This window comes from Rhynchophorus ferrugineus, unplaced genomic scaffold (assembly GCF_030347505.1).
Source record: "Rhynchophorus ferrugineus isolate W39M unplaced genomic scaffold, kcgeb_rfMv2 rfM11, whole genome shotgun sequence".
Taxonomy (NCBI): domain Eukaryota; kingdom Metazoa; phylum Arthropoda; class Insecta; order Coleoptera; family Curculionidae; genus Rhynchophorus; species Rhynchophorus ferrugineus.
In genome coordinates, this window is record NW_027472590.1 from 17588625 (window position 1) to 17612743 (window position 24119).

The 24119-nt window shown below is 33.6% G+C and overlaps 1 protein-coding gene across 2 annotated transcripts in view; it reads right to left on the reverse strand.

Moving 5' to 3' along the window:
* Positions 1 to 4816: 4816 nt before the first annotated feature.
* The window catches only part of LOC143204552 (uncharacterized), a 237693-nt gene continuing 218390 nt past the window's right edge, over positions 4817 to 24119 (reverse strand). The window contains exons 8-18 of one of the 2 annotated variants that reach the window (XM_076417141.1): positions 20777 to 21025; positions 20537 to 20719; positions 20288 to 20482; positions 18125 to 18292; positions 17872 to 18073; positions 17647 to 17815; positions 13529 to 14194; positions 13238 to 13471; positions 10349 to 10547; positions 10082 to 10290; positions 4817 to 7134 (exon numbers count right to left, since the gene is read on the reverse strand). In XM_076417141.1, the coding sequence (XP_076273256.1) occupies positions 7016 to 7134; positions 10082 to 10290; positions 10349 to 10547; positions 13238 to 13471; positions 13529 to 14194; positions 17647 to 17815; positions 17872 to 18073; positions 18125 to 18292; positions 20288 to 20482; positions 20537 to 20719; positions 20777 to 21025 (2593 nt within the window). In that variant the 3' untranslated portion in view covers positions 4817 to 7015. The remainder of the gene's footprint in view (positions 7135 to 10081; positions 10291 to 10348; positions 10548 to 13237; positions 13472 to 13528; positions 14195 to 17646; positions 17816 to 17871; positions 18074 to 18124; positions 18293 to 20287; positions 20483 to 20536; positions 20720 to 20776; positions 21026 to 24119) is intronic. The other variant, XM_076417142.1, reaches the window with a different exon arrangement.

The following is a 24119-nucleotide window of genomic DNA, read 5'->3' on the forward strand; positions in this document are numbered from 1 at the left end:
TTGAATTAAAATTGTTTTATTTCATGTACTACTATTATTATTCCTTATTTTTTTATATACTATATTAAAATAAAATACAAGAGAGATACATATATTTCTTCCATTCAAACATATATAAGCACATAAAAATTATTAAAATGTGACAAGTGGCAAGCAATTTTTGGATAAATTATTATACTTAAATTTTGTGTATGTAACGTTGAAGGTCATACCGGCTATTCAACCATAGCCGGAATTATTATATATCTTTTCATATTTTTTGTATTGAAATAATTTATGTGTTACGGCTTCTTACATTTTTCCCACACCTCTTTGGAAAGAAAATCGATTATAAGGATATTTAATACAACAAAATAAAAAACAAAAAAATGTTCACACAAATTTTGAGAAAACTTTATTCAGATTAATCTGTATAATATATTTAATTTATTAAAAGTGTTGTCCATCTTTGGCTATAATTTTTTTTTTGGTTCTCAGACAATTGAAAAATGTTCCAAATTCGACTTCGGCACTCGAAATTCGACCAAATTAATGCATATTAACTAATCTCGATATATTTTTTCGTTATTTAAGCTTCTAAATATACAAATTGGGTGCCACACTGCTAATTTCTTCAACTTATTTAATTGATTTTAACAATTGGTCAGTCTGATTACTTAATTTGCCGAGTCTTTTTTTCTTATAATCTCTATCAAATAAATATTTTATTACACATTTTCCGTAGCTGTAGGATAAGAATCTCAAAAATTATAGTACAATAAGTTTAATATTAGTTACGCTATGCATTTATGCGTTTATATCAATGAAAAACAATATAAAATAGAATGTACTATTTTATATTGTCATTATATCGAGTGTAAGTATAAGAGGTAAAGTGGACTTATACAACAATAATGAATGTGTAATAAAGCACAGTAACTTAAAGAAATGGGAGTTAATTTTGAGTTTTCTTTGGTTCTTCCGGTTAAAATTATGTTAATTTAAATATTCTCTTAAATCTCTCTTATATGTAGAAGGAATATTCAAATTTAAAAATTGAACTTATATATTAATCCTAATATCTGCCAATATACTATATATTACTAGTAGAAAATAGAAATAAAAATATAAACAGAAATTCATTAAATGACCTAACTAAAAATAAAAAAAGTATTAAGTAATTTTCAAAGCACACATAATAACAGAAAATATCAAATGTAACTACTTATCTGACACTATTTGGTAGGGTATGTATGCATAAATATTAGTGTAATTATTCCTAGTATTATAGGAATATGAAAGAAATGGGTACTAACAGTCCTGAAGACAATTAAACTTAGATTTTTAACACAAAATAAAACATTTTAAAATAAAAGAAGTACATAATAATCGTTGTAATAACTAAATAAAAATAAACAAAAGCCTTATTTAACCATCTACTACACGTATTTTATGAATATAAATATAGATAAATGTAGATATATGTGTGTATATGGTAGAATTACTATATACACAGAATTTAGCTTAATACCTACCTAAACCTATTCATCTATTTACAATATTATTTTAACTGCTACCATCTGACTACTTTGAAGTTGGTGCCGCATAAAAGAACTTAGAATATAAAATAACTTAGAATATAAAATAACTTATCTATAATATATCTATGAGGTCTTATACGCTATAGTTAATGCTTAAAAAGCAAACTGAAGGGCTTTTGCACTAACATAATTTCAATTTTACGTCACATCAGTTCAGTAATAACATTATATCGGATTATTTTAGATAAAAAATATTTGAAAACTTTATACGTGCCTTTGAAATTGAGCGTTTTCCTAGATTTTCTCTCCTTCTTCCAACAGATCCTGATTTGATTTAAACGGAACCATCTGGAATGTGCACTCTATCGAATAAAAAAAGAATATTGAAAATCGACCCAAAATTGACGGAGAAATCGGTGAAAATACATTTAACAAAATGTACAACCGAACATAGAACCTCCTCCTTTTTCGAAGTCGGTTAAAATGAATAATCCAGTCATACAAGTAACATTTGGTGCTGTGGAAAAACCAAATGTTACTTACTCGATACTAAAATGTACCATATTTGACATAACTTGATTTGTTTATTTCGTTTTTATAAATTCATTTTCAGTTTTTAATATTTCAACCAAACGGTTTTACTTAAATTGTTTTAAAGTATTTAGTGAAAAACTGAGGTATATCAGTAAATTCGAGCAACATTATAATAAGTTTATAAATAAGTTTTATTTTACTTCAAATGTTTCGGTACTCAATAGTACCAATTTTCTTAAAATATTAATAACTGACGTAGAGAAATGGTGCTTTCAGCTATATTTACTTCTCAATAAAATACAGAAATGTAAACAATAAAAACGTCAAACACAAACAAACTAAACTGACATTTTGTTCATTTTATGCTCCCAACTGTGCACTGTGCACAAATGTGTACCTGCTCCCAACTAGCAAATCACATGTAGTGTTGTTCACTTCCCTGTAGTCTTTTCATGACAGTTTATTTTCTAATATATTTTATAGAATATTTTTATTCAAAGTATTAATTATTTTTATCACTCTTCTCCTTGCATATTGTAAAGTTTATTCAAATGAAATAACTTGAATTTGGTGCTTAATAGTAGTTTTAAATAATGACGAGTAACAACTAACTCGTAAATTTCCTTACTTCCTTTACTTATATCTCTTATATCTTATTATACTTATATCTTCGCTTTCTTCCAGTGGATAGAATTTTGAATGTAATCGGTAGCTTCCTATATATCCACTAAAAACATACAAAGAATTAAATTATCATAGTTTTCACATATTGTTTGATACGCCTGATAATGTTCGCTGTTGCTCTTCAGCCATTTATGTTATGTAATACTCACCTGACTATCCGGCCATTTGATTTTTTCTAATAGACTGCCAGTGTCGCTTTATTTTGTTCAACAAGTCGCCTCTTCTTCCTGTAAAATAAAACAGTTTTTAAGTGAAATAACAGTTTTTTTTTGTTTAATGGGGGATTTAATAAGTAGGATTCCAGGGAGATCATATAGCTGTTATCTTTTAAATTCATCCAATATACCGGAATCAAATTAATTATCACGAAAAGAAGCCAGATTTACGATGGATTAACAATCTTTCCGCAGTTCCACAAAGCGTTTCTTGATGTAATTATATGGAGTTCAGGCAAAAGTATCGCAGCTGAAGCTGTAATGTCTCCAAAGGTGGATTGAAGTCAAACAGTCAAGCTTTGAAAAACACTCTTAGTCCCTGGATTCCCTGCAGATGTATCACAGTTCAAGGTGTAAGGCCATAAAAGTCGAACTGAAATTGCTCTGAATTAACATAGTTTAAAGGAATTTGGACAGAAGCTTGTAATTCAGTGTGAATGGCCAATCGAATTGCGGATTGCAGTAGCTCAGTTTATTAGACGTGGACTATAGTAAAATTGAGTCACGTAGAGGGGTACCATGCAAATTTGGGTAAACCGGTAAACTGCTTCAAAGGTAAACTGGCAAACGAATGTATAGTCAATGGCCTAAGAACAATTTTTAGAACGACTATGTCAATTTATGTCATTTTACTACAACTATCCAGACGGATTAGCGGATTAGCGAGCACGTACATCCCTGTAGTCGTCTCTCCAGGAGGGAGGTGTTATGAAATACGGCTCTCACTATTCGGTGAACAAATATGACCGGTTGGTTTGTTTTTTAATTTAAAGCGAAACAGCGTGGTCTACCGAATGACCTAATATCCCTGATAGATTCATACTTGGACGGTAGGTCCTTTCAGGTGAGGATCGGTGACGCAGTCTTTTCTCATAAACAGATCTCCGCAGGAGTACCGCAAGGTGCTCCACTAGCTACAGCCCTATTCAAACTTTATATGGCTAATTTCCCACTCCACAAACTTTCCCACACAGCATTTTATGCAAATGCTACCGTCTTTTCCACAACCGGTTATTGTCCCGACGCTATTCGTAACAGAATCCAAGTGCAACTGAACCAAGCGATAGCGTGGTACAAATTCTGGCGGATACAGATAAACCCGAGCAAAACTCAGACTATGCTATTCCATCGCAAAAAGGAGTTCCGCGCATATCGCTCCAAATTAATAAAATCTCTATCCTCTGGCTCCAGAAAGTTGCATACCTCGGTCTCCAATTCGACTGCAGATTCCAATGGTCAGCCTAAATAAAGGATGCTATTTGCAAAGGCAATTGTGTGTACAGCCTACTATTTCCACTCCACTGCAGATAATATAAACTCCCAATTCCCCATAAAGCGACTCTGTATAAAATACTAGTCTGTCCAGTCTGCCTCTACGGAGCAGAGATGTGGTACAGGTATGTCTCTGACAGAGAACTTAAACTACTCCATGTGTTCCAATGCAAAAAAGTCCGCGCATTGCTCAATGCCCCATGGTTTATGAGGAACGCCAAGACTCACCTCGAATCAGGCATCCCGGTTGTGAAGAATTTCACAAACATGCTCAGTGTAAGGTTCTCCATAGGTGCCTTAGAACACGACAACATCTTGACTAAATCCCTACCCATCCACAAACCTGATTACTCCGAATCAATATCTCGACATCCTCAATGGTGAAGTTCTTACTATCACTAGTTCATTGCTGCAAAATATTGCTATATTCATTCTATATTAAACGTACCTTTAATTTTTTAATTTTACCCTTATGGAAGATTTAGAGTGGAAAGTGAGGAGTAGATTTGAATCTCCATCATCAATGAAGCAAGCAACGAATGTTTTTGAATATACTATAGTTTTTAAAGGACTAAATAAAATAAAAATAGATTCTACAATATAATCTTTATTATTGAAACAAAATACATTTTCACTTTTATACGTTTATTTTAACAATATTAAATATCCTCTCAACAATCATAAAATATATCCTTTGGAAATCACTTTCATATACACTAGCAAGGAAGTATCATTCTTTAGATCTAATCGTTACTCATCTCAATACGAACCGAAAAAGCCTATTCTGGTTAAAATGTATTAATATACATACATAATTGCAAATATAAATTGTTCTTAATATTGGCATAATCAAAATCTAAACGAGAAGGTGGGAAGGGAAGCCGAAGTAGTGCGTCTTCGTTTAAGAACCTATCAGCTCTGATTTTAATTCACCATCACAAAGGATTCATTCGTAAGTAAGCCGTGGAAGAATCAATCTTCTATAATTAATAGAACTCTCATATATAGACATATTTCAGGTTAAAAATCAAACTTAATCGCATGTACAAAAATTGCACTAGATTGGAAATTAAAACGTAATACAATTCCATTTAATGGAAAAAATTAACTTATATACATATCGTATATTTAAAATATAATAACAAAAATTCGATCACATTTCAATTAGTTCGGCATGATCAAATCACCATCGTACGTTATTCAACTGTTAATGGTTAAAGTTTTACTGCTAGTTGATGATTTAATCACAACTGTTCATAAAATATTTAGTGGCTGGAGTTTTTGTTTTCTACATGTATGTGTGTACAGGGTGGAATTAAATCTTGGACACTTTCTCTTCATAAAATCTCTGCTATGTAAAAATAGTTTTAAATGAGTCATACATAGACTTATTACAATAAAAAAAAACTCTAGATAATGTTAAGGAAAAACTCATCGCAATACTGAAGTGACCATGGAAAAAATAACAACATAATTGAGGGTCAGCACCAACTCCAAGAACAGGTTGAATTTATGCTGCTACTAATTTCCCTAATGAAAAGATAAAAATAAAACTATAGTAACAAATAGCAGTGGTTGCTTTGGTGATGATTTGAGCCAATATATAAGCCCTCTTCAATTGGGGTTTAACATATTATTTAAATTCATCGAAAGAAATGTTTAATAATTATAGATATCAACAGCCAGTTCTTTGTTATACTGGAACTATTAATAACAGATTGGTTGGATTAGTTGGACTTTCGTATTCAATTGTTTATGTAATATCTTAGTAAATATGAAATATTTCTATTGTCCGAACTTTAATGTCACCCTGTGCACTATTAGTATGTTAGACATTATAAATTAAAAAGAATTAATTGGAAAATACTTTTCACGACATTGGTAACAAAACGGCCATCATTTTACCATCAGTGAAAACAAAAGAATTCGGTTTTCTTTTTTGTTTTTTTCTAAATACACAAGACTTAAGGCGTAAACTCAAAAAGAGCAAAGTGCTTTCACATACTCTCCTGTCTCTCGCTTCAAATTAAGTAGTTTGATCCCTTTAACGCATCATCAGAAAAGAAATATCACACGTTTATAAGTAGCATCATCATCATCATAGTCAAAGCACCCTGCGCATATATAATAACTACCGCGGTTATATATAATAAAATATATTGTAATATTCAGTAGTTGCAAATATTTCTATCCGAGAAACTTCACTATTTCACTTTCGTATATATAATATTTTAATATGAGGAAATTTATCAAATAATGTATTAGCAAATATCACACAAGTAAATTCAGAAAGATTTTCTACAGATTACTGTTTGTTTTTTTTTTCGTTTTGAAATGGCACATGGTTATGCGAAATGATGTTTAGCCTTTTTCCTACATATCTATGAAGCCAGATATGTTTTAACTAATATATTTGGATATATTTAATGTCCTTATTAATAAATACGTGTTAAGTTTAATATTACCAATTTTTCTCAATGAACTCGTACAGATTATATTACTACAGATTTTTGAGATCACCGGATAACGATACAAAGTTTTTTTTAAAAAGGTTAAATATTAACCGAAAATTTTATACATATACATATTAAAAATAAATAATGATTTGTTGAATTTTCTGAAATCATAAATAAGACTAATAAAGATGGTTAGTAAGTTTTGAAATTGCGGATAAATTAATGCGTTTACGAAACAAAGAGTATCAATTGCCAATTTGTACTTTTATCGTTATTTTAAGTAAAGTCACGTTAAATATTATAGTACAACTAAAAGAGAAAGATCTGCGAACGTTCAGTCGTCTACTGTTACGGGTTCTTCGTCCGTTTCGTCACAGGTTTCGACGGGTTCCGTCTCGGGAGCAGTCTTGGACAATCTTCGACGTTTCATCTCGCATTCGCGGATTTGAAAACCTGAAACAAAATCGCATTTTATAGGTTATATAATAAATGGATATATATACATGATGACTGTTTATTACTAAGAAGAAAATTCTAAATATTTTAACGCGTGTATAGATGGTTTATTTAAGTTGCGAGCGTACATATTTTTTATACTAAAATCATTTGGACTTAAAATAAACCAAACGTGTTGACTTACATGGGATGAAAATCAAAGTTATTCTGTGATAAGATATTATTGTAAAAATCATTATATTTAGGCCTATTTGATCCTACGGAATCCAGATATGGGATACTTCTAGCAAAGCTTGACAAAATAGTCATCTTTTAACGGCTACAAAACAATGTGGTGCGTAGTGTTGTTGTCTTTAGTTTATTTATTCTTGTACCGTTCACATTTTGATTATAAATAGTAGGCACTAATAGATAAATCATCGATTTCTAAATAGTTTCAAAAAAGCTATTATAACACTTTTAATCTGAAATATGAGGACATTCCATCCAGACGAGTATCTATACGATTTTAATTTTAATTTTGCAAATTGGATTCAATTCTAAATAAAATTCCTTACATCTTAGGCATAGTTGACCCTGCCAAAATAAAAGTATAAATAAATATGTCCTTTATCTGAGTACATCTTATCAAAATCATATCTCATTGATCATACAGTATGTGGAATAGCATTAAAATTGTACAAGAAACATTGAAGTTTGGCTCACTTGAAGATTTTCAAGGTTCGAGGTTCCCATTTTACCAAAAATATTACGACTTCTAAATTAGAGGTGAGAGTTGCTAAAATCAGATAAAAATATAATTCTATATTTGATGAAATTCGAGTTTCGATCAAAAACAGTGAAAATTTGAAAAGACTAGGATTATTGAGTAGTGGAAATTTGAAAAGACTTGAAATATTTATACATATAATATACAGCAAGCAAACCAAATGAATTCCGCAGGTACAAAATATAAAAGTGGCGCCATAAGTGATGAAGAATTTACCCAATAACGTGAAAAATATAGGATGTGATTTATATAAACCACTATCTTAATTTCTGGATACCTACCCTATTTTAAAGGAAGATGATTTTATGTTAATCATAATAAACGGAGGACAATATAAAAATGTTAAAAGAGTATAGCTATGAGTATCCGTATATATTCTACATACAGTGCATGCAATAAATGCATATCCCTTTTATTGAATGAATCGAGGGAGGGTGTTCCATGCTGTTTTTGCATATTGAATAGATTCGACGACGAAATAATTAGGGTATTTAGAAGATACATTATTGAGTAATTTTAAAGATAAGTGCATGCTTGTGTTTTATATATTGATAAATATATAAATCTAATAATATTAAATATAAATTATATTTGTTACCTTATATGTTATTTTATTTCCTCTTTTTTCCTTTTAAAATTATATATGTTTATAAAAGGTTAAATAACTTAGACCTAACATATAAACATAAATAAAATAATAAGCAGTAAACTTAGTTAAACTTGATAGATTTTAGGTTAATTTATGAATTCGATAATATATATTATACTCTTCAAGTATACGAATAAATTACAAGAACTATAAATTCAGTTTATTATTGTAATGTTTATATATTGATAAATAATTACATATTGTTTTATGTTCTCGTTTTTCTTTTCAAAATTATTAAAAACATTTATATATATATATATATATATATATATACAATTCAAATAGTTGTGCGTATGCCAGGATTCTCCAATATCTATATATATATATATATATATATATATATATATATATATATATATATATATATATATATATATATTTATATATATTATATAAGGACGAGTGACCATTGAGCATAAGATTGAAGCACTAAGAATAATTGAACAAAGAAAATCGCCAGTAATATGTAATAATATTCTGTATATTATATTAGTAATGACAGATCTAAAGGAATTAACTGTAATTTGAAAAGTAAATATTACTTAAACTCATTATGATAGCAGACAGGAGCAAAACATGAATGCTGAGAATACATCACTTGATGTACTTTCGTTAGTAATAAAAAGATAGTATGGCCAAGAAAGTACAGTACCTGGAAAGGAGTGTAAACATATCTAGACATTACTGAAACATTAAGGAAATATCCTTATATTTATCAATTCTAACTTCAAAGTAATGATAAGTGCAAAGAAAAAAGGAGGCTTGGATATCATTTAGAGAAACTGGGACTGAGTTTAAACTATGAACTTATCGTAACTAATATGATAACTATTTCAAAACTCTTGGTTCTCTGATGAACCTTAGGTCATCTGAATGAAAAGCAAATTACAGTTTCATCACAACATAAAAGAGATGGGGAACTTATACCAAGATGATTCATGATTGAATGTTAACATGATGTGTCATTACTGTAGGTCTATAAGAAATTTTATATAGGAAGGGCAACGGAAATATAAAAAATAAGCACCCAATGTCTGCCTTTTTGTATTTGATTTTTTAATTTCTATATATCAATATATTTTCTCTATTTTCGGAGATAGATAATTGGTGTCGTATTGTGAGAAGCTAGTGGGTGATAAAATAATATTAAATATTGCTTGGAAGTACTGTATTCTAGTGTTAAATACTAATTAAAAAATTTCAATGATTTTAGGATCGACAAGGAAATTCAACTCCAATTCACAACAAGCAGTACTCGATTCTAAAAAAAAAAACAATATGTTTAGAAGTAAAACAATACATGGAAACAAAGATAGCACTGGTTTAAATAATTATGTCGGAGGAAATCTCCCAAACTTTGCCAAATTAAACTTTTAGACGAATATTAGGGGAAATGAGCATTATTATTTAAAAAATCAACACAGAGATCTAACTGTCTTTGTATGATAACTTTACAGTTTATAAAACCGCAAGATTTATCAAGATAACAGTTATTATGACGATACTCAAAAAAATAAGATACTCACCTATTAATGGATGCAATGCGTTTTTCATATTAACAAATAACTTGGGAAATAATATCTCTTGCTGGGTAAGAAGCTGTTTGATTCTCTGACGTTCCTTGGACAAATTTATACTGGAAGCTGATACTGGCAGGTTTTCGTTGCTTGAAAATTGACGAAGGGTCTTCTCTCGTACATACACCAACGGTCTTATCACACGTAAATCATGTTGTCTGTAAGTTCATAATCATCATTAATCGTTATGTTTTATAATCGTCCTAATCGGCTTACTTTATATAATAATGGGCCCTCATGGATCTTAATTTTCCCAAATGAAAAACAGATAATAAAAAGTTCTCGCAGAGATCGTCCAAATGTTGTCCTATAGCTAAGACATTATATCCAGAGCTTTTGGCAGCTGCATATAAGCGTCGTCTCAGCGTGGAGGTACAAAAACTGTACAAGTTATCTTTGGCTTCCTCTCGTTTCTCTATAAGTACAAACGTATAATAAGAAATAGTAAATATGTTTGTAAGTTACCAATACATAAAAAAATTAATAGTACAAAATGTTTTTAGTAGTATGTAAATGTCTTCTTTATATTAGGTGCTTACATGTGTTCTGATATGTCTTCACTTTGAAAAGGCATTTATTGAGAAATTATTTTCTTCTGGCAACATTGTATGAATATCGCATCGTTATAGATGTTGGTTTGGCAGCAATCCAATCATCGATCCATTTTCACATTCTTCAACATTTCTAAACCGCGTGCCAGCCAAGGCATGTGCATCAGAAAACGCTATGTCTGTCGAATATGCTGGGTCCAGTAGAGTTTTTCCTTCACAGAACAGTATATCTTTCAAAAATTTTAAAGTACATGGCCGAACATTATCATGCAAGAAGAAGTTGGCGTCTATAGTTGTTATTAGTTTTTTGCAGCAATACGTCTTCCAGTGGGTTCAATTAACGTTAGTAGACACCTGCAGCCATATTTTCATTCAGTTCATGAGCTTGTGATACACTACACTTTGGCGATATCACCATAACAGGTCAATTGAAAAGTACCCGGTCTACCATAATAAAACACATGTTTTTGGCAAAATTACTTTTTTTATTCAACTTTTCGATACCATTTTTATAGTATGATTTATCCTTTGCTCCAAAATAGGCCTCAGCTTCGCCGATCACCTCTTCATTCGACGAAAATTTCTTCCCAGCGAGCATTCTTTTGAGATCTGAGAACAGGAAATACTCACTGGGGAGCAGATGTGGAGAATACGGTGGATGAGGAAGTAATTCGAAGCCCAATTCATGGCTTTTTGACACGGTGCATTGTCTGAAACGGTGAAGCAATCCAATAACGCTATATAATAATCGTTGTTGATGGTCCTTCATTTTTCAAGGTAATCAATGAAAATTATTCCATGCACATTCCAAAATACAGACGCCATAACCTTGCCAGCCGGATGACTGTCGATTGGACTTCGGAGTGAAATGATGGAGCCATGTTTCATCCATTGTCACATATCGACGCAAAAACTCGGGTTTATTACTCTTGATCATCTTCAAACACTGTCCGAATCATCAAATCGTCGTTGTTTTTGGTCAAAAGTGAGCTCGAGCGGCACCCACTTTGCAGAGAGCTTTCTCATACCCAAATATTCGTGAATAATAGATGTACACGTTCAATTGATATCTTTAGAGTATCTGCTATTTCATTCATTTTCAATTTACCGTCATTCAAGATCATTTTGTGGACTTTCTAAATGTTTTCGTCGGTAATAACCTCTTTTAGGCGTCCACTGCGTTCACCGTGTCATTTCACTACGTCTAAACTTAGCATACCAATCCTTAATGGTTGATTTTCCTGGGACAGTATCCGGATACTTGGCATCAAGCCAAGTATTGCCTTAACTGTATTTTTCCCTTTTAAAAGCAAAATTTTACAATCTTTTACAATAACAAAGGTTGCTTCACACAAAATGCTATAATTCACAAACTAATAATTCGACAGCTGTCCAATTTATACGCGCATCTTTTGAGGGTTAGGGCTAACTAAAAAACATATGGATTTAATTCTAGTAGCGCCATCTATGTGTCAGACCGGGGACTTCTCAATTGGCCTGTTATGCACAGCAAGGCCTTATACCCATGAATATTCTGCTTTAGTGCCGCTCTGGATGGCTCGCCTGGACTAACCCATGAGTTCTTGGACTTCGAATTATCGCGAATGATTCACTTTTCATTGTCAGTTACAACGCGCCATAGAAAGTTCCTCGTTCCTCGCAATATTGAAACGGTTCGAAATAGTATTTTCAACAGTCTGAAAGTCTTTAAGGACCCATCTGAAGATTTTATAAATCTTGCAATTCATAGGACACTAAATCTTGCAATTCATAGACTTCTCACTTTTAGGACATCTAGGCCGGCCTTTGCCAAAGACGTTAAAATCGCCATTTTTGTTTAAAAACATCGGAAGTGCTTCGGCAATAGATTTCAAATAAAACAACAAAAGCAATGAATGTCGCAAATTCAATCTTCCATGATTAGCATTTTTATAGTCTTTATACACAATGAAATCAGACGAATTCAGCGGAAGAACTCAGTAATACTATATCAAAAAACTGCAGTTATGTAAAGATGTAAAAAAAACTAATTTTAAATCAACAATTGTTCACACTGATAATCTGATATCACTGATCAAAATATATGCAAGCATCGAATATTTCAAAAATAAATAATAAGATTGATACTTAATTATAAAGGATCATTACTAATTAACTTTACTTAATACTTAGTAATGTTTTGGTGTATAAATTGATATGAAATTGACAAAATCTACAAGAAATATTTTTATTCAGGGAAAAATAAGTTTACTGCATTAAACATTCCATTGTATTCGTGTGAGTTGCCATGTGTAGTGTTTATAGTCTATTCAAAATAACTGTGAACTCACGTCGTCATTATGTCGAACGTATGACCTATCGCAACTCATAAATTTGTTTTAAAAATTTGTAACATTGTGACTATAGTTTCATTTGTAATAATTAATATTTTCTAACTGTACCTTGTATCATATCTAGTATTTCATGTTAAACATGTCGAGAATAATTCAATTTAGTATAAACTAATGGCGGCTTATTTTAGTAATTGTAAACTTATTTAATTAGTAATTAGTACCTGTATTATCTCCCGGATCACATTTTTTGTCGTCAATTATATAATGAACGCCCAGCGTCTTTAAATGGGGAATCAGGACACAGGGATCACAGCCTGAAGAATCTGGATCGACTGTAATCGCTCCAATACTGAAAAGTATCCCTTGCTTTTGTGCATGTGTCTGGAACTGAAGCAGTGTGTGAAGGAGACTGAGAGAATCCTTCCCTCCAGACAGGCACACCATTACTTTATCACCTGGATGAAATAGAATATTTTTTGTATAATTCTAAGAAAAATGTTTAATAAACTAACCGTCTTTAATCATCTTGTATTCATAAATGGCTTCGATGCTAGGATTCCAAAGATTTTTCTCGGGGCAGTTCCATTTTTTGGCAGCTAGATGTTCCAGAGTGGTTCTGTCATCGCTCATATCCCGGTGAATGGGTGGCTTATGCTTCTGAAGTGTAGAGAATTTGATTTCGGACTCAGATTTTCGATGACCCGACCTAGAATCCGAATTACTTCGGATCTTAAACTCTCCGTTCGGATTGGCCGGAAAGTGTTCAGGTTCTTGGAAGGACATGTTAATCCCGCTATCCTGAGAACTAACGCTGGCTGCCGTTGACGTTGACAATATCTTGTTTTTGGTCTTGTTGGAATCGGTTTGGTCTTCGTCGCATTTATTCGGTGTGGATGGATTGATAAGGTTAATGACAGTTTCGCTACTGCTTCCGGGAGTGTAGCTCTTCTCAGTGCTGCCTTGATGTTTCAGAGGAACCGTTTTGCTCTCACACATGAGGCTGGACTTTGTGTAAGTGAGGTGGTTGCTGTCGGGCGTGATAAAAACGTCAACTGCGCTGACTACGTCGCGGATTTCCGATTTGACTTCGTTGGCCATTTCAATCGAGATCTTTTCCAAATATTCGGCGACGGCATTGGAGGAAATGGAGTCGCTTCTGCCGTCTTCACTACCACTACCTATAATAAATATGTGAGAATTATACTTAAGATATACTGAACATATTTATGGAGATGCCAATTATTGGGCTAAACGACCTAATATTTTTAATGCACGTCATGATCTAAGTGCTACTTGCAATAAAAAACATATATAGAAGTATGTAGTTTTATAGTATATAGTAATATATAGTATATAGTAATTGAGATAACGTCACCATTAGGTTGTTTAGTAATTTTTTTTTCACAAACGCGTATTTGTCTGATCACTTTTAATAGTAAACAGAGCACAGATAAAGTAGTGTGAGCTACCAAGTTCCCATTGGTGTCACACGAAGGACAAAAATACATTAAAATGATCGACAGGGTCATAGGGTCGACAGCTATCATATGACGTACAAAAAAAGAGCATGATAAGATTATTTCAGTAAAGAATTTAATACTATTTCGTAGTAATAAAAATTATTAAGGATGCAACATAGACGAATGCGACCTCATAGGTCAATTGAAAAGTTGCCGGCCTGACACATAGATGGCGCTACTAGAATTTACACCATATGTTTTTTAGTTAGCCCTAAGCCTCAAAAGATGCGTGTATACATATGACAGCTGTCGGATAATTATTTTGTGAATTATAGCATTTTGAGTGAAGCAACTGTTGTTATTGTGAAAAAAATGGATAAAAAGGAATTTCGCGTGTTGATAAAATATTGCTTTTTGAAGGGAACAAATACAGTTGAAGTAAACACTTGGTTTGTGTGTCCACACTCAGACACTCGGCATGTGTCCGGACACTTCCCCAGGAAAATGAACCATCAAGGATTGGTATGCTAAGTTTAGACGTGACAAAATGAGCACCGAAGACGGTGAACGCAGTGGACGCCCAAAAGAGGTTGTTACCTACGAAAACATTTAAAAAATCCACAAAATGATTTTGAATAACCGTAAATTGAAACTGAATGAAATAGCAGACACTCTAAAGTTATGAACTGAACGTGTACATCATATCAGTCACGTATATTTGGGTATGAGAAAGCTCTGTGCAAAGTGGGTGCCGCGCGAGCTGACTTTTGACCAAAAACAACGACGAGTTGATGATACGGAGCAGTGTTTAAATATGATCAAGCATAACAAACCCGAGTTTTTGCGTCGATGTGTGACAATGGATGAAACATGGCTCCATCATTTCACTCCGAAGTCCAATCGACAATCATCCGAGTGGACTGCACACGATGAACCCGCTCTTTTTGGAGCGGGTCCAAAGCGTGGGAAAACGCAACAGTCGGCTGACAAGGTTATGGCGTCTGTATTTTGGGATGTGCATGGAACAATTTTCATTGGCTACCTTGGAAAAGGAAGGACCGTCAACAGCGACTATTACATAGCGTTATTGAACCGTTTGAAGGACGAAATCGCCGAAAAACTTTCGCATTTGAAGAAAAAGAAAGTGCTGCTTTACCAAGACAATGCACCGTGTCAGAAGTCAGTGAAAACGATGGCAAAAATCTATGAATTGGTCTTCGAATTGCTTGCTCATCCACTGTATTCTCCAATTGAACTCCACTGAAATTATGTTGAATAAAAAAACTACTTTTAGCGAAAAAATGTGTTTTACTATGGTAGGCCGGAGACTTTTCAATTAACCTGTTAAATGATACAATGCAGTTATTGGAGGGAATCGACTTCGAAAGAGGTGAACGTTATTCCATTTCCTTTCCCAGTAGCGGATCCAGAATTTTAATTTTGGGAAGGAGACCTTTACTCTGCTGGTCCGATAGTTTTGGGAGAGTTTTGAAACACTACTCAACCACCGGATCCGCCTCTGTCCTCAAATAATCAAGTTTAAATAGTATAATGAAAAATATAAAACTATACCAATAGAGATGTATGTCGTCTCTCTACTTGTTGTTTATTATTCAGTCATTAATGATACATAATCACGATAAATCGCAGGATTGTGTTTCATATTGAAATGATACAATTTTATTATCAAAATAAGTGTCCGCAGACTAAGGACTAGGCAAAGAATAAGGACCGTAGTTTTGGGAGCAAATAATCTTAAACAACGAGTTATACTTTTAAAGCATCATGTTAACAAGCATAATTGATCTATGTGACACTTACACACATGAGTTTCATATTACACAGGAGATGCATACCCACAAAAGGTTACACAACGGTTCTGGTCTAAGATAATGCTAATTTATTAATTGATGCTTTCATTTCTTAATTGATGCTTTCATAAAATAAGTGAAATTTGCGGTGCCTAAACCGCATTTGGAAAATTTGACGCTTGCAGGTATTGGACTGATTGATATTTCTTTAGCCTAGAGAGGAAAAAGCCTTGATTCTTGGCCGACTTGATTTATTATTTCAGCAGTAATAGCATCTAATATATTATTCTTTATCCTGATATAGATTATTCTTTTCATGTATTACTATTCTTTAACTTATAATCTTTTACTTTTATTTATCAAATACTTTAACTCCTGAACTTGCTCTAACTGAATCCTGTTGAGATTTCTAATAGGAGACCGATATGATAATCGAGACCAGAACAAAAACCAATAAAAGCGTGTGTCGCAATATACAATGGCCATTTGGTCTAAACCTTGTCTGCTCTTCTGAAATCTGTTGGCTCATCATTAGGAGCTTTAGTTTCTGGAATGTCAATTACAATGCTACGTAATAGGGGTATCGGCCGCCGAGAAAAATACCGATACCTTTAAGAAAAATAAAAATATCAGGCCAAAAATACCGATATTCTGTAATTTTTTAAAAGTAGGAATATCTGTAATAAACCTTTTCAATAAGTATCATTTTTAATGGTTTATTAGAAATAATTAAAAGGTTTTTTATAATGTTTAAAAAATATGTATATATTTTTTTTTAAATATCGAAAAATATCGGGCAAACAAATATCGGAGAAAAATATCGATATTTTTTCGACATCCCTACTATATGCTATAAGAATGGATATTCTGCATGAACATTTTCAGGGTACAGTTCACTCAGATAGGTGATTTCAACTGGTGGAAATAGAATGCGATTTGATCTTGATATGATATTTCTTGTAGAGTTTTATGAAGTTACAGGTATACGCTAATAATTAGAAACCAATTAATACCATTAAAATCTACGTAGTCCAATTCTATACGTAATGGTAAGCATATGCCTTTCAAAAAAACATTCAATAATTCCTCACATAGTTTCTTCCATTCCAGATCAATACCAGGCCGTCTTTATTGAAAACATTTTTATGTTTATTTTAATTTATTTTCACTCGAATTGACTTGATGTATAGGTTCAAAAAAAGTATATATTACATTGATTAAACAATTGAAATATCATACTATTAAAAATAGCATTAATATAACTTTAAATATTAAGGTAAGAATATTTGAATGATTCGATTATTTAACTATATTTTTTATTATTAATTGATCTACTGCTATGTAAAATATTATAATTACCGTTTCTTTCATAAAAGAATGAGTTGTCTCTTTCGCTGTCAGTGTTTTCGAGAACGTCCTCCACTTTCGAAATAACCTCCCGTATTTCAGATTTAATATTAGTGGCAAGTTCCTTTGTCATTTCAGTCACGTATGTTTGAAGATCTGGCGCGGGAGACGCCCTTCCCAGCTAAATAAACAAATAATCATAAGTATTCTTTAGATACTATTAATGATGCTGTTTACCTGGCTGCAATCGAATGCGCTGCTTGACAATATATTCAAACTATGAGTAGGTGACAAGTTCGCTTCGGAGTCCAGCGAGTGTAACTCGTTCTGACTACTATAACTTAATTGTCGTTGTCTGTAGTTGCCCATACCTAAACTAACTCGGGTTTGCGGACTTAATACTGGCGGAGATACGTTCGGATGACCTAGGCTAAGACATCTAAAATAAATCCACAGTTTACTGGAATTAACACGTGATTTATATATTTACCTATCTCTGGCAAAATTCGGCTGCTGGAAATGAAGACTGGAGTTAACTGTTCCTCCAACTACGAAATCGACAGAGGGTTGGGGGTAGTACAATCCATTGACGTCTTGTAGAAAATATGGCACGGGGGATGAACATGTTAGTATCTTGGGGTCGTCAATGGATGGTAAACTGTTGAAGAGATAATATTATCTTAACATAATTGGCATATCGGATGTTTGCTTGTATTCTGATCAATTTTTCATTTTGACATTTAGACATTTATTGAGAATAATTGATATAAATTTTTATCATTTTAGGTAATTTTTTCCTGACGACAGAACGATGTTTCCTTTTTTATTTTCCTTTTTTGCACTTATTAAGCATTTTTAAACCGTTTGCCAACCATGCCATACTGCTTGAATCTGAATAAATGCTAATCAGAAGGCGTTATGTCAGGCGAGTACTTTGGGTGCGGCAAAACTTCGGTAAGCACCTACAGTAACGGTTTAATATGGTTTTATCGTCTCGTAATACACTGCATCTTGATCATCCCCCCTTATGCATAGAAATACTTTATAGCCATGAGTATTCTGCTTCCGTGTCGAAATGGAAAATGTTTCCTTTTTGCCCGGAAAGTAATGAAACCGCGATATTGAAACGGTTTGAAATGGTATTTTCAGTCAATTCGTGTGGTAGCCATTTTCCGTCCTTCTGGATTTTTCTCATTACATGTAAACGTCTAAAGACAGTTGGTTCATCAACTGTTAGGCCGCTTGAAAGTTATTTGCGAATTTGAGTTAGTTTTTCGTCCAGTAAGGGTTGCAAAAAAGCATCATCATGAGTTCCTAACAGTCTTGGATGGATTTTGGTAACACATTTCGAGCGTTCCATAATTAGCTTCTGAACACTGATTTATTCGATATTACTAAATGGAGAACTGTTTTTGCAGTGAATAACATGTGTATGTAGAGAATTAATAGAACACATGGGCTCAAAAACTTTGGGCGTAACACAGAAAATCAGCTTTTTTGTCACCGTAATCTTCATCAAGAGCCACACAATCATTCCAGCGCCGCTGTAACATTTCAATAGCACTTTTTAGATTTATCTTCTGCCTCAAAATAGGTCTCAGTTTCAGACAATCTCTTCATTGGAGCAAAATTTCTTACTGGTGAGTAATATTTTAAGGTCTGCGAACAGCCCGTACTAGGGAGCCAAATCTGGCGAACAGGGTGGATGTGGGAGTAATTCGAAGTTCAATTAATGTATTTTTGCCATAATTTTGATTGACTTGTGACGAGGTGCATTGTCTTGAAACAGTTTACACGTTTTTTTTTAATCTGTGCTAACTCACGCAACTTCACTATTCGATCATTCAAAAGGATTTTGTGAATGTTATCTGGTGTTTTCACCTCATTTGGGCGTCCACTGCGTTCAGCATCATTGGTGTCTCTACGATCAGGTTTGAAGTCAGCAAATCAACGTTTTATTGTTGTTTCTGATAGAGAGGAGTCCTTATAACAATTTTGCTTAAGCTTAAACGCTTTTATTCCCATCAAGAAACAGTGTAAAATTAAAACACGAAAGTGTATTGGATCCATTGTTTTAAAAATAACAAAAGCAGTGTCACTCTTTAAACTTTAACAGCCTTCTTTTGAAGGTGTGTACTGGATATGGAAAATTTAGCCACGAAATGAATGGCACGAGCGTTCGTACTCGAGCATAAGCGCAACTGTCAACCGTGAAGAGGTTATTTTTGCGTTGCGTCGAAATATATATACGTCACAAAACTCTAGTGATCTAGGAACAATCAAAACAGTGGTTTGTCCGGGCGAATATGTTGTGTCAAGTCATCGGCTGGTCGCCAAACCTGAAAAAATGACCGGGCGGTAAGAAATTGGGCTTAAATAAAGAAGTAATTAGTGAAACAGATACGCCTTTTGAGAGTCCTGAGAAGACCTATTTTTTTGGAAGGATTAAAAAGTTGTAAAAACGCCGGAGAAATAAAATGCTTTTTGCTGAAAAAGCATCCTTCATTCAAAATGTCACTGATTTATCAAAACTGCTAACGTATCAAAAAAGTGATATATAAAAAATACGAATACCTGAGATATATCAAATATACCTTGTACTCTTGGTAACTTTTACATTATTCTGTAGATTTCATTCCAGTTCATCACTTACCTATAATGACGTGGCGATCCTCCACTATTCGACAGGTTATGAGGATGAGCAGTTGAAGCATGTTGATGTTCCTCGCTATGTTTTTCGCTTTTTTTAGAATTTAGATTAGAGCCTGGATCGAACGGAACTTTTTGTTTGACGTTTTGGGCATTACTGATGAGAAGAGCTTGAGCCTCATGTTGCAGCATGAACCATCTAAGAAGGATTGACATATTAAACTATTACTAGCCCCGTGACATTGTTACGTACCGTAATTTCTCTCCTCTTGAATCAAATACTATGCTTGGTTCGGGACATGGTAATCTGTTGGCTGCTTTTCGAGCTTTGTTGAATAAATTTCTAGCGGTTTGCAAACATTCCGAGTAGCTTTGTGGAAATAGGCCCGGACCCGATATTCTTCGTTCATGCATTGTCATTTTACCATCAACATACCTTAAATATGTTATATAAGGGTTATTTAACTACGAAAAATGCGTTTGAAATACTTACCTTATGGCTGATAACCACTTTCGGTCTCTTTGTATGGTGTTGGTGTGGTGTCTCCATTCGCCTGTTTCAACGTCGATGACATATTGCGGTAGGAGTTTCCATCCTTCGGTAGCTACCATTTTCACCGCCTCCATAACGAAGGCCAGTTCGGCATCATTGATGAAGTATGGAAGACAGATTCGTGTAAAACCCGGTCTTAGAAGTTCTAGCGTTGAGTTATCTGCTCCTAAATTGAGGCTGGACAGTCGCCTGTAAATAATATATAAGGCTTAGCTTAATTTGGATATTGGTATAAATTACGGACGTATATAAATATTCAACAAATAATTTGTTTATGCATTACTCTTAACGTTGCTATGAAGGATGACATAAACGGAAAAAGTTGTGTGTTACGGGAAATTATAAATTGATCGAAAGAAGAAGAAGAAGTGGCGATTCGAAGAAGCAATGTCTGGTCTGATACACATGACATATTCACAAATTTTCTTCGTTAACGAGGTGTTGAGGACCATTTTCTTGCAGGACATCGGTAGCCATGCGTTAAATATAAGTGATCGTTGAGTATTTAAATAGCTTCCAATGAAATATGGTCTCATTCTTATACTACAACAATTAAATTCGATGATTCTGGAGAAGGAAATGTATTCCTCACTATTATTTATTTTAAAAATTTCAATAACGGTTCAGTTATTTTGAGGTCTTAGCAATTGTGTTGGTCAGTGAAAATGTTTGATGATATTATGATGTCTATACCATAGTCCATAGTGTGTCGGTAATGACTGTCCGGTTTTTGTAACAGATTTCACTGGCCATAAGTATGCAATGCCATGAATTAACGTTTTGGTATAAAATAACAGCATTATAGATTTATATTCTTTTAAATATCCAGTTTTATACCTGATTATTATTACATTTTTTGTTTCATGAAAACCATCGTTTGCTGGTCAAGACTTGCAATCATGCTCCATTGATAAGAAAATGTGAAATATGTTTCAAATCATTCAAATGTGGTGATTTCAACGTTCAAATTCAAAACTAAAACGTCCTAGTAGGCAAGAAAATGTTTGAGGATACAGAATTAGGGCAGTAATTGGACGAAGACCTAATACAAATTCAAAAAAAATTGCAAAGAAGTTGAATGTGAGCCGAGTCACAATTTGTGATCGATTCCAAGCGATAGCACGGATCCAAAAAATCGGAAGATGTGTGCTAGATGAATTGAATGAGAGACAATAAAAAAATCGCAAGTGAACTGCTGCATTGTATTAAAACGAATCATTTCCTGAAATTGCAAGTGAAAAAAATCATGGCTATTGTCTGGCGATGCCGGACCATCGGCGGCAAGGCCTAATCGCTTTCGTCACAAGACCATGCTCTGTTGAATTATTTGTCTGGTGGGACCAGGTTGGTATTATATTATTATTAATTGCTGAGATATGGAGAACCTGTTAATAGTGATCGCTAACGATCATAGATGATAAATTCTAACTATGCGTTAAACGAAAAACGTTCATAATACGTTCAAAGGCGTGATAAGGGTTTTACCAGCATGATAACGCAACGTCTCGTACAGCAAAATGAGTTAAAGAAATGTCGAAATAATTAGGATAGGAAGTATTATCGCATCTGCCGTGCTCTCCACTCGACTACCACCTTTTCGCATCGCTAGGGCATGGGCTTACACCAGCAGCACTCCACCGTTTTTGACGGAGTTAAAAGAATGGTTCGATGAATGGTTTTGCTCAAAGGAGAAACTATTCTTTTGGAATGGTTTTCATTGTAGCGACCTTGAGGCATGCCGAATTTTACATCGTGGAATAACGGTCTTCAAAATACCCAGAAATATAATCCCAGATGTTGAACACGAGCGAGGTACCAGTAGCGCCAACTAGTGCACGATAACGAATATCTGGCAACCCTGAGACGTTTATCTGTAAGACTATTGAAGGGTATATTCATTCATTCTGTCACTGATCATAGTTCAGCTCAGACGTGTCACCATCGAATGCCCAAGCATCGTTTACAGGTAAACTCAGTCCCGCTTTCTTTTATTACTTGTATTTTCCACATTTTTATATTATCTCAATAAATAACGATCATATCATGCAAAAACCACTGTTTCATTTCGTTTTACCTCCATTCACTAAGCCATATTATTTACCTTAAAGTGGTGATCCCGACATGATATTTCGCAAAATTGGCTATTCGACATATGTATCACTTTCACTATCTATTCATCAACATTTTGATTAGACATTCCTATCGGCGCTATGTTTAAATCATAATGTCTTCCTTCGCTTTCAGTCTCAGTCATATTGGCAGACATGTTGATTTGAAAGGCTTTGAGCAGCTTCGATAGGATGCTGTCGTTATTTGTTTTCTCTCGATTACCGTAACATATGTGGCTACGGATTAGTCACAGAGTAGCCCCAGAAGCTAGGTACCGATTGTAGTCACCGTAAACTCATCATGATTTCGCCGAGGTACCAGAATTGCCAATGCGTCGTCGTCGAAGAAAATAAACTACAACGTCGTCCAACCATCGAATCCCTCACAGCGTCGATTACGGGAGCCCTATTTTCAACGTCGTCGATAGACCACATTCAATTGCCAAAGCGACGGTGAAGCGACGGTATCTGTAGGACAGAAAGGTATTAACAGCCGTACCAGCGCACAACCGTACCAATATTCACGTCAGTATATTCCGTTGTAGCGACTTTGAGGCATGTCGAATTTTACATCGTGTAATAACGGTCTACAAAATACCCAGAAATATAATACCAGAGCGCCAACTAGTGCACGATAACGAATATCTGGCAACTCTGAGACGTTTATCTGGGAGATTATTGAAGGATACATTAATTCACTTAGTCACTAACCAGCGCTCGGTTCAGACGTGCCACCATCGACTGCTCAAGCGTCGTATCAAAAAAACAAACCAGAAATGAATTACCGACACACCTAGTAAAATAAAAATACCAATATGACAAATATTTGATAACAATATACTGGCCTCAGTAAGAACATTATTAAGGTCGAGATATTAATTCTCAGTACCAATCATTTCAATTTACCAAGTTTGGAAGTATTTCTGGCTGATATATTTCTCAAATAGCTTATTGTAACCGTAGCAGAATAGATCGTATGTTGCAAATTTATTCTGAACTCGAAAATAAAATAGAAACTATAAAAGTCTAAAAAATTAAAAATAAAAACAGTTACTTTTACAGGATAAAATTGTTTTTAAAACAATATTTGCCATTTTCAAAATAATACATTAAACATTATTCAATATTAATGTTAAAAAAAAGGTGATTAGAAAAATGATATTAAAGACAAACAG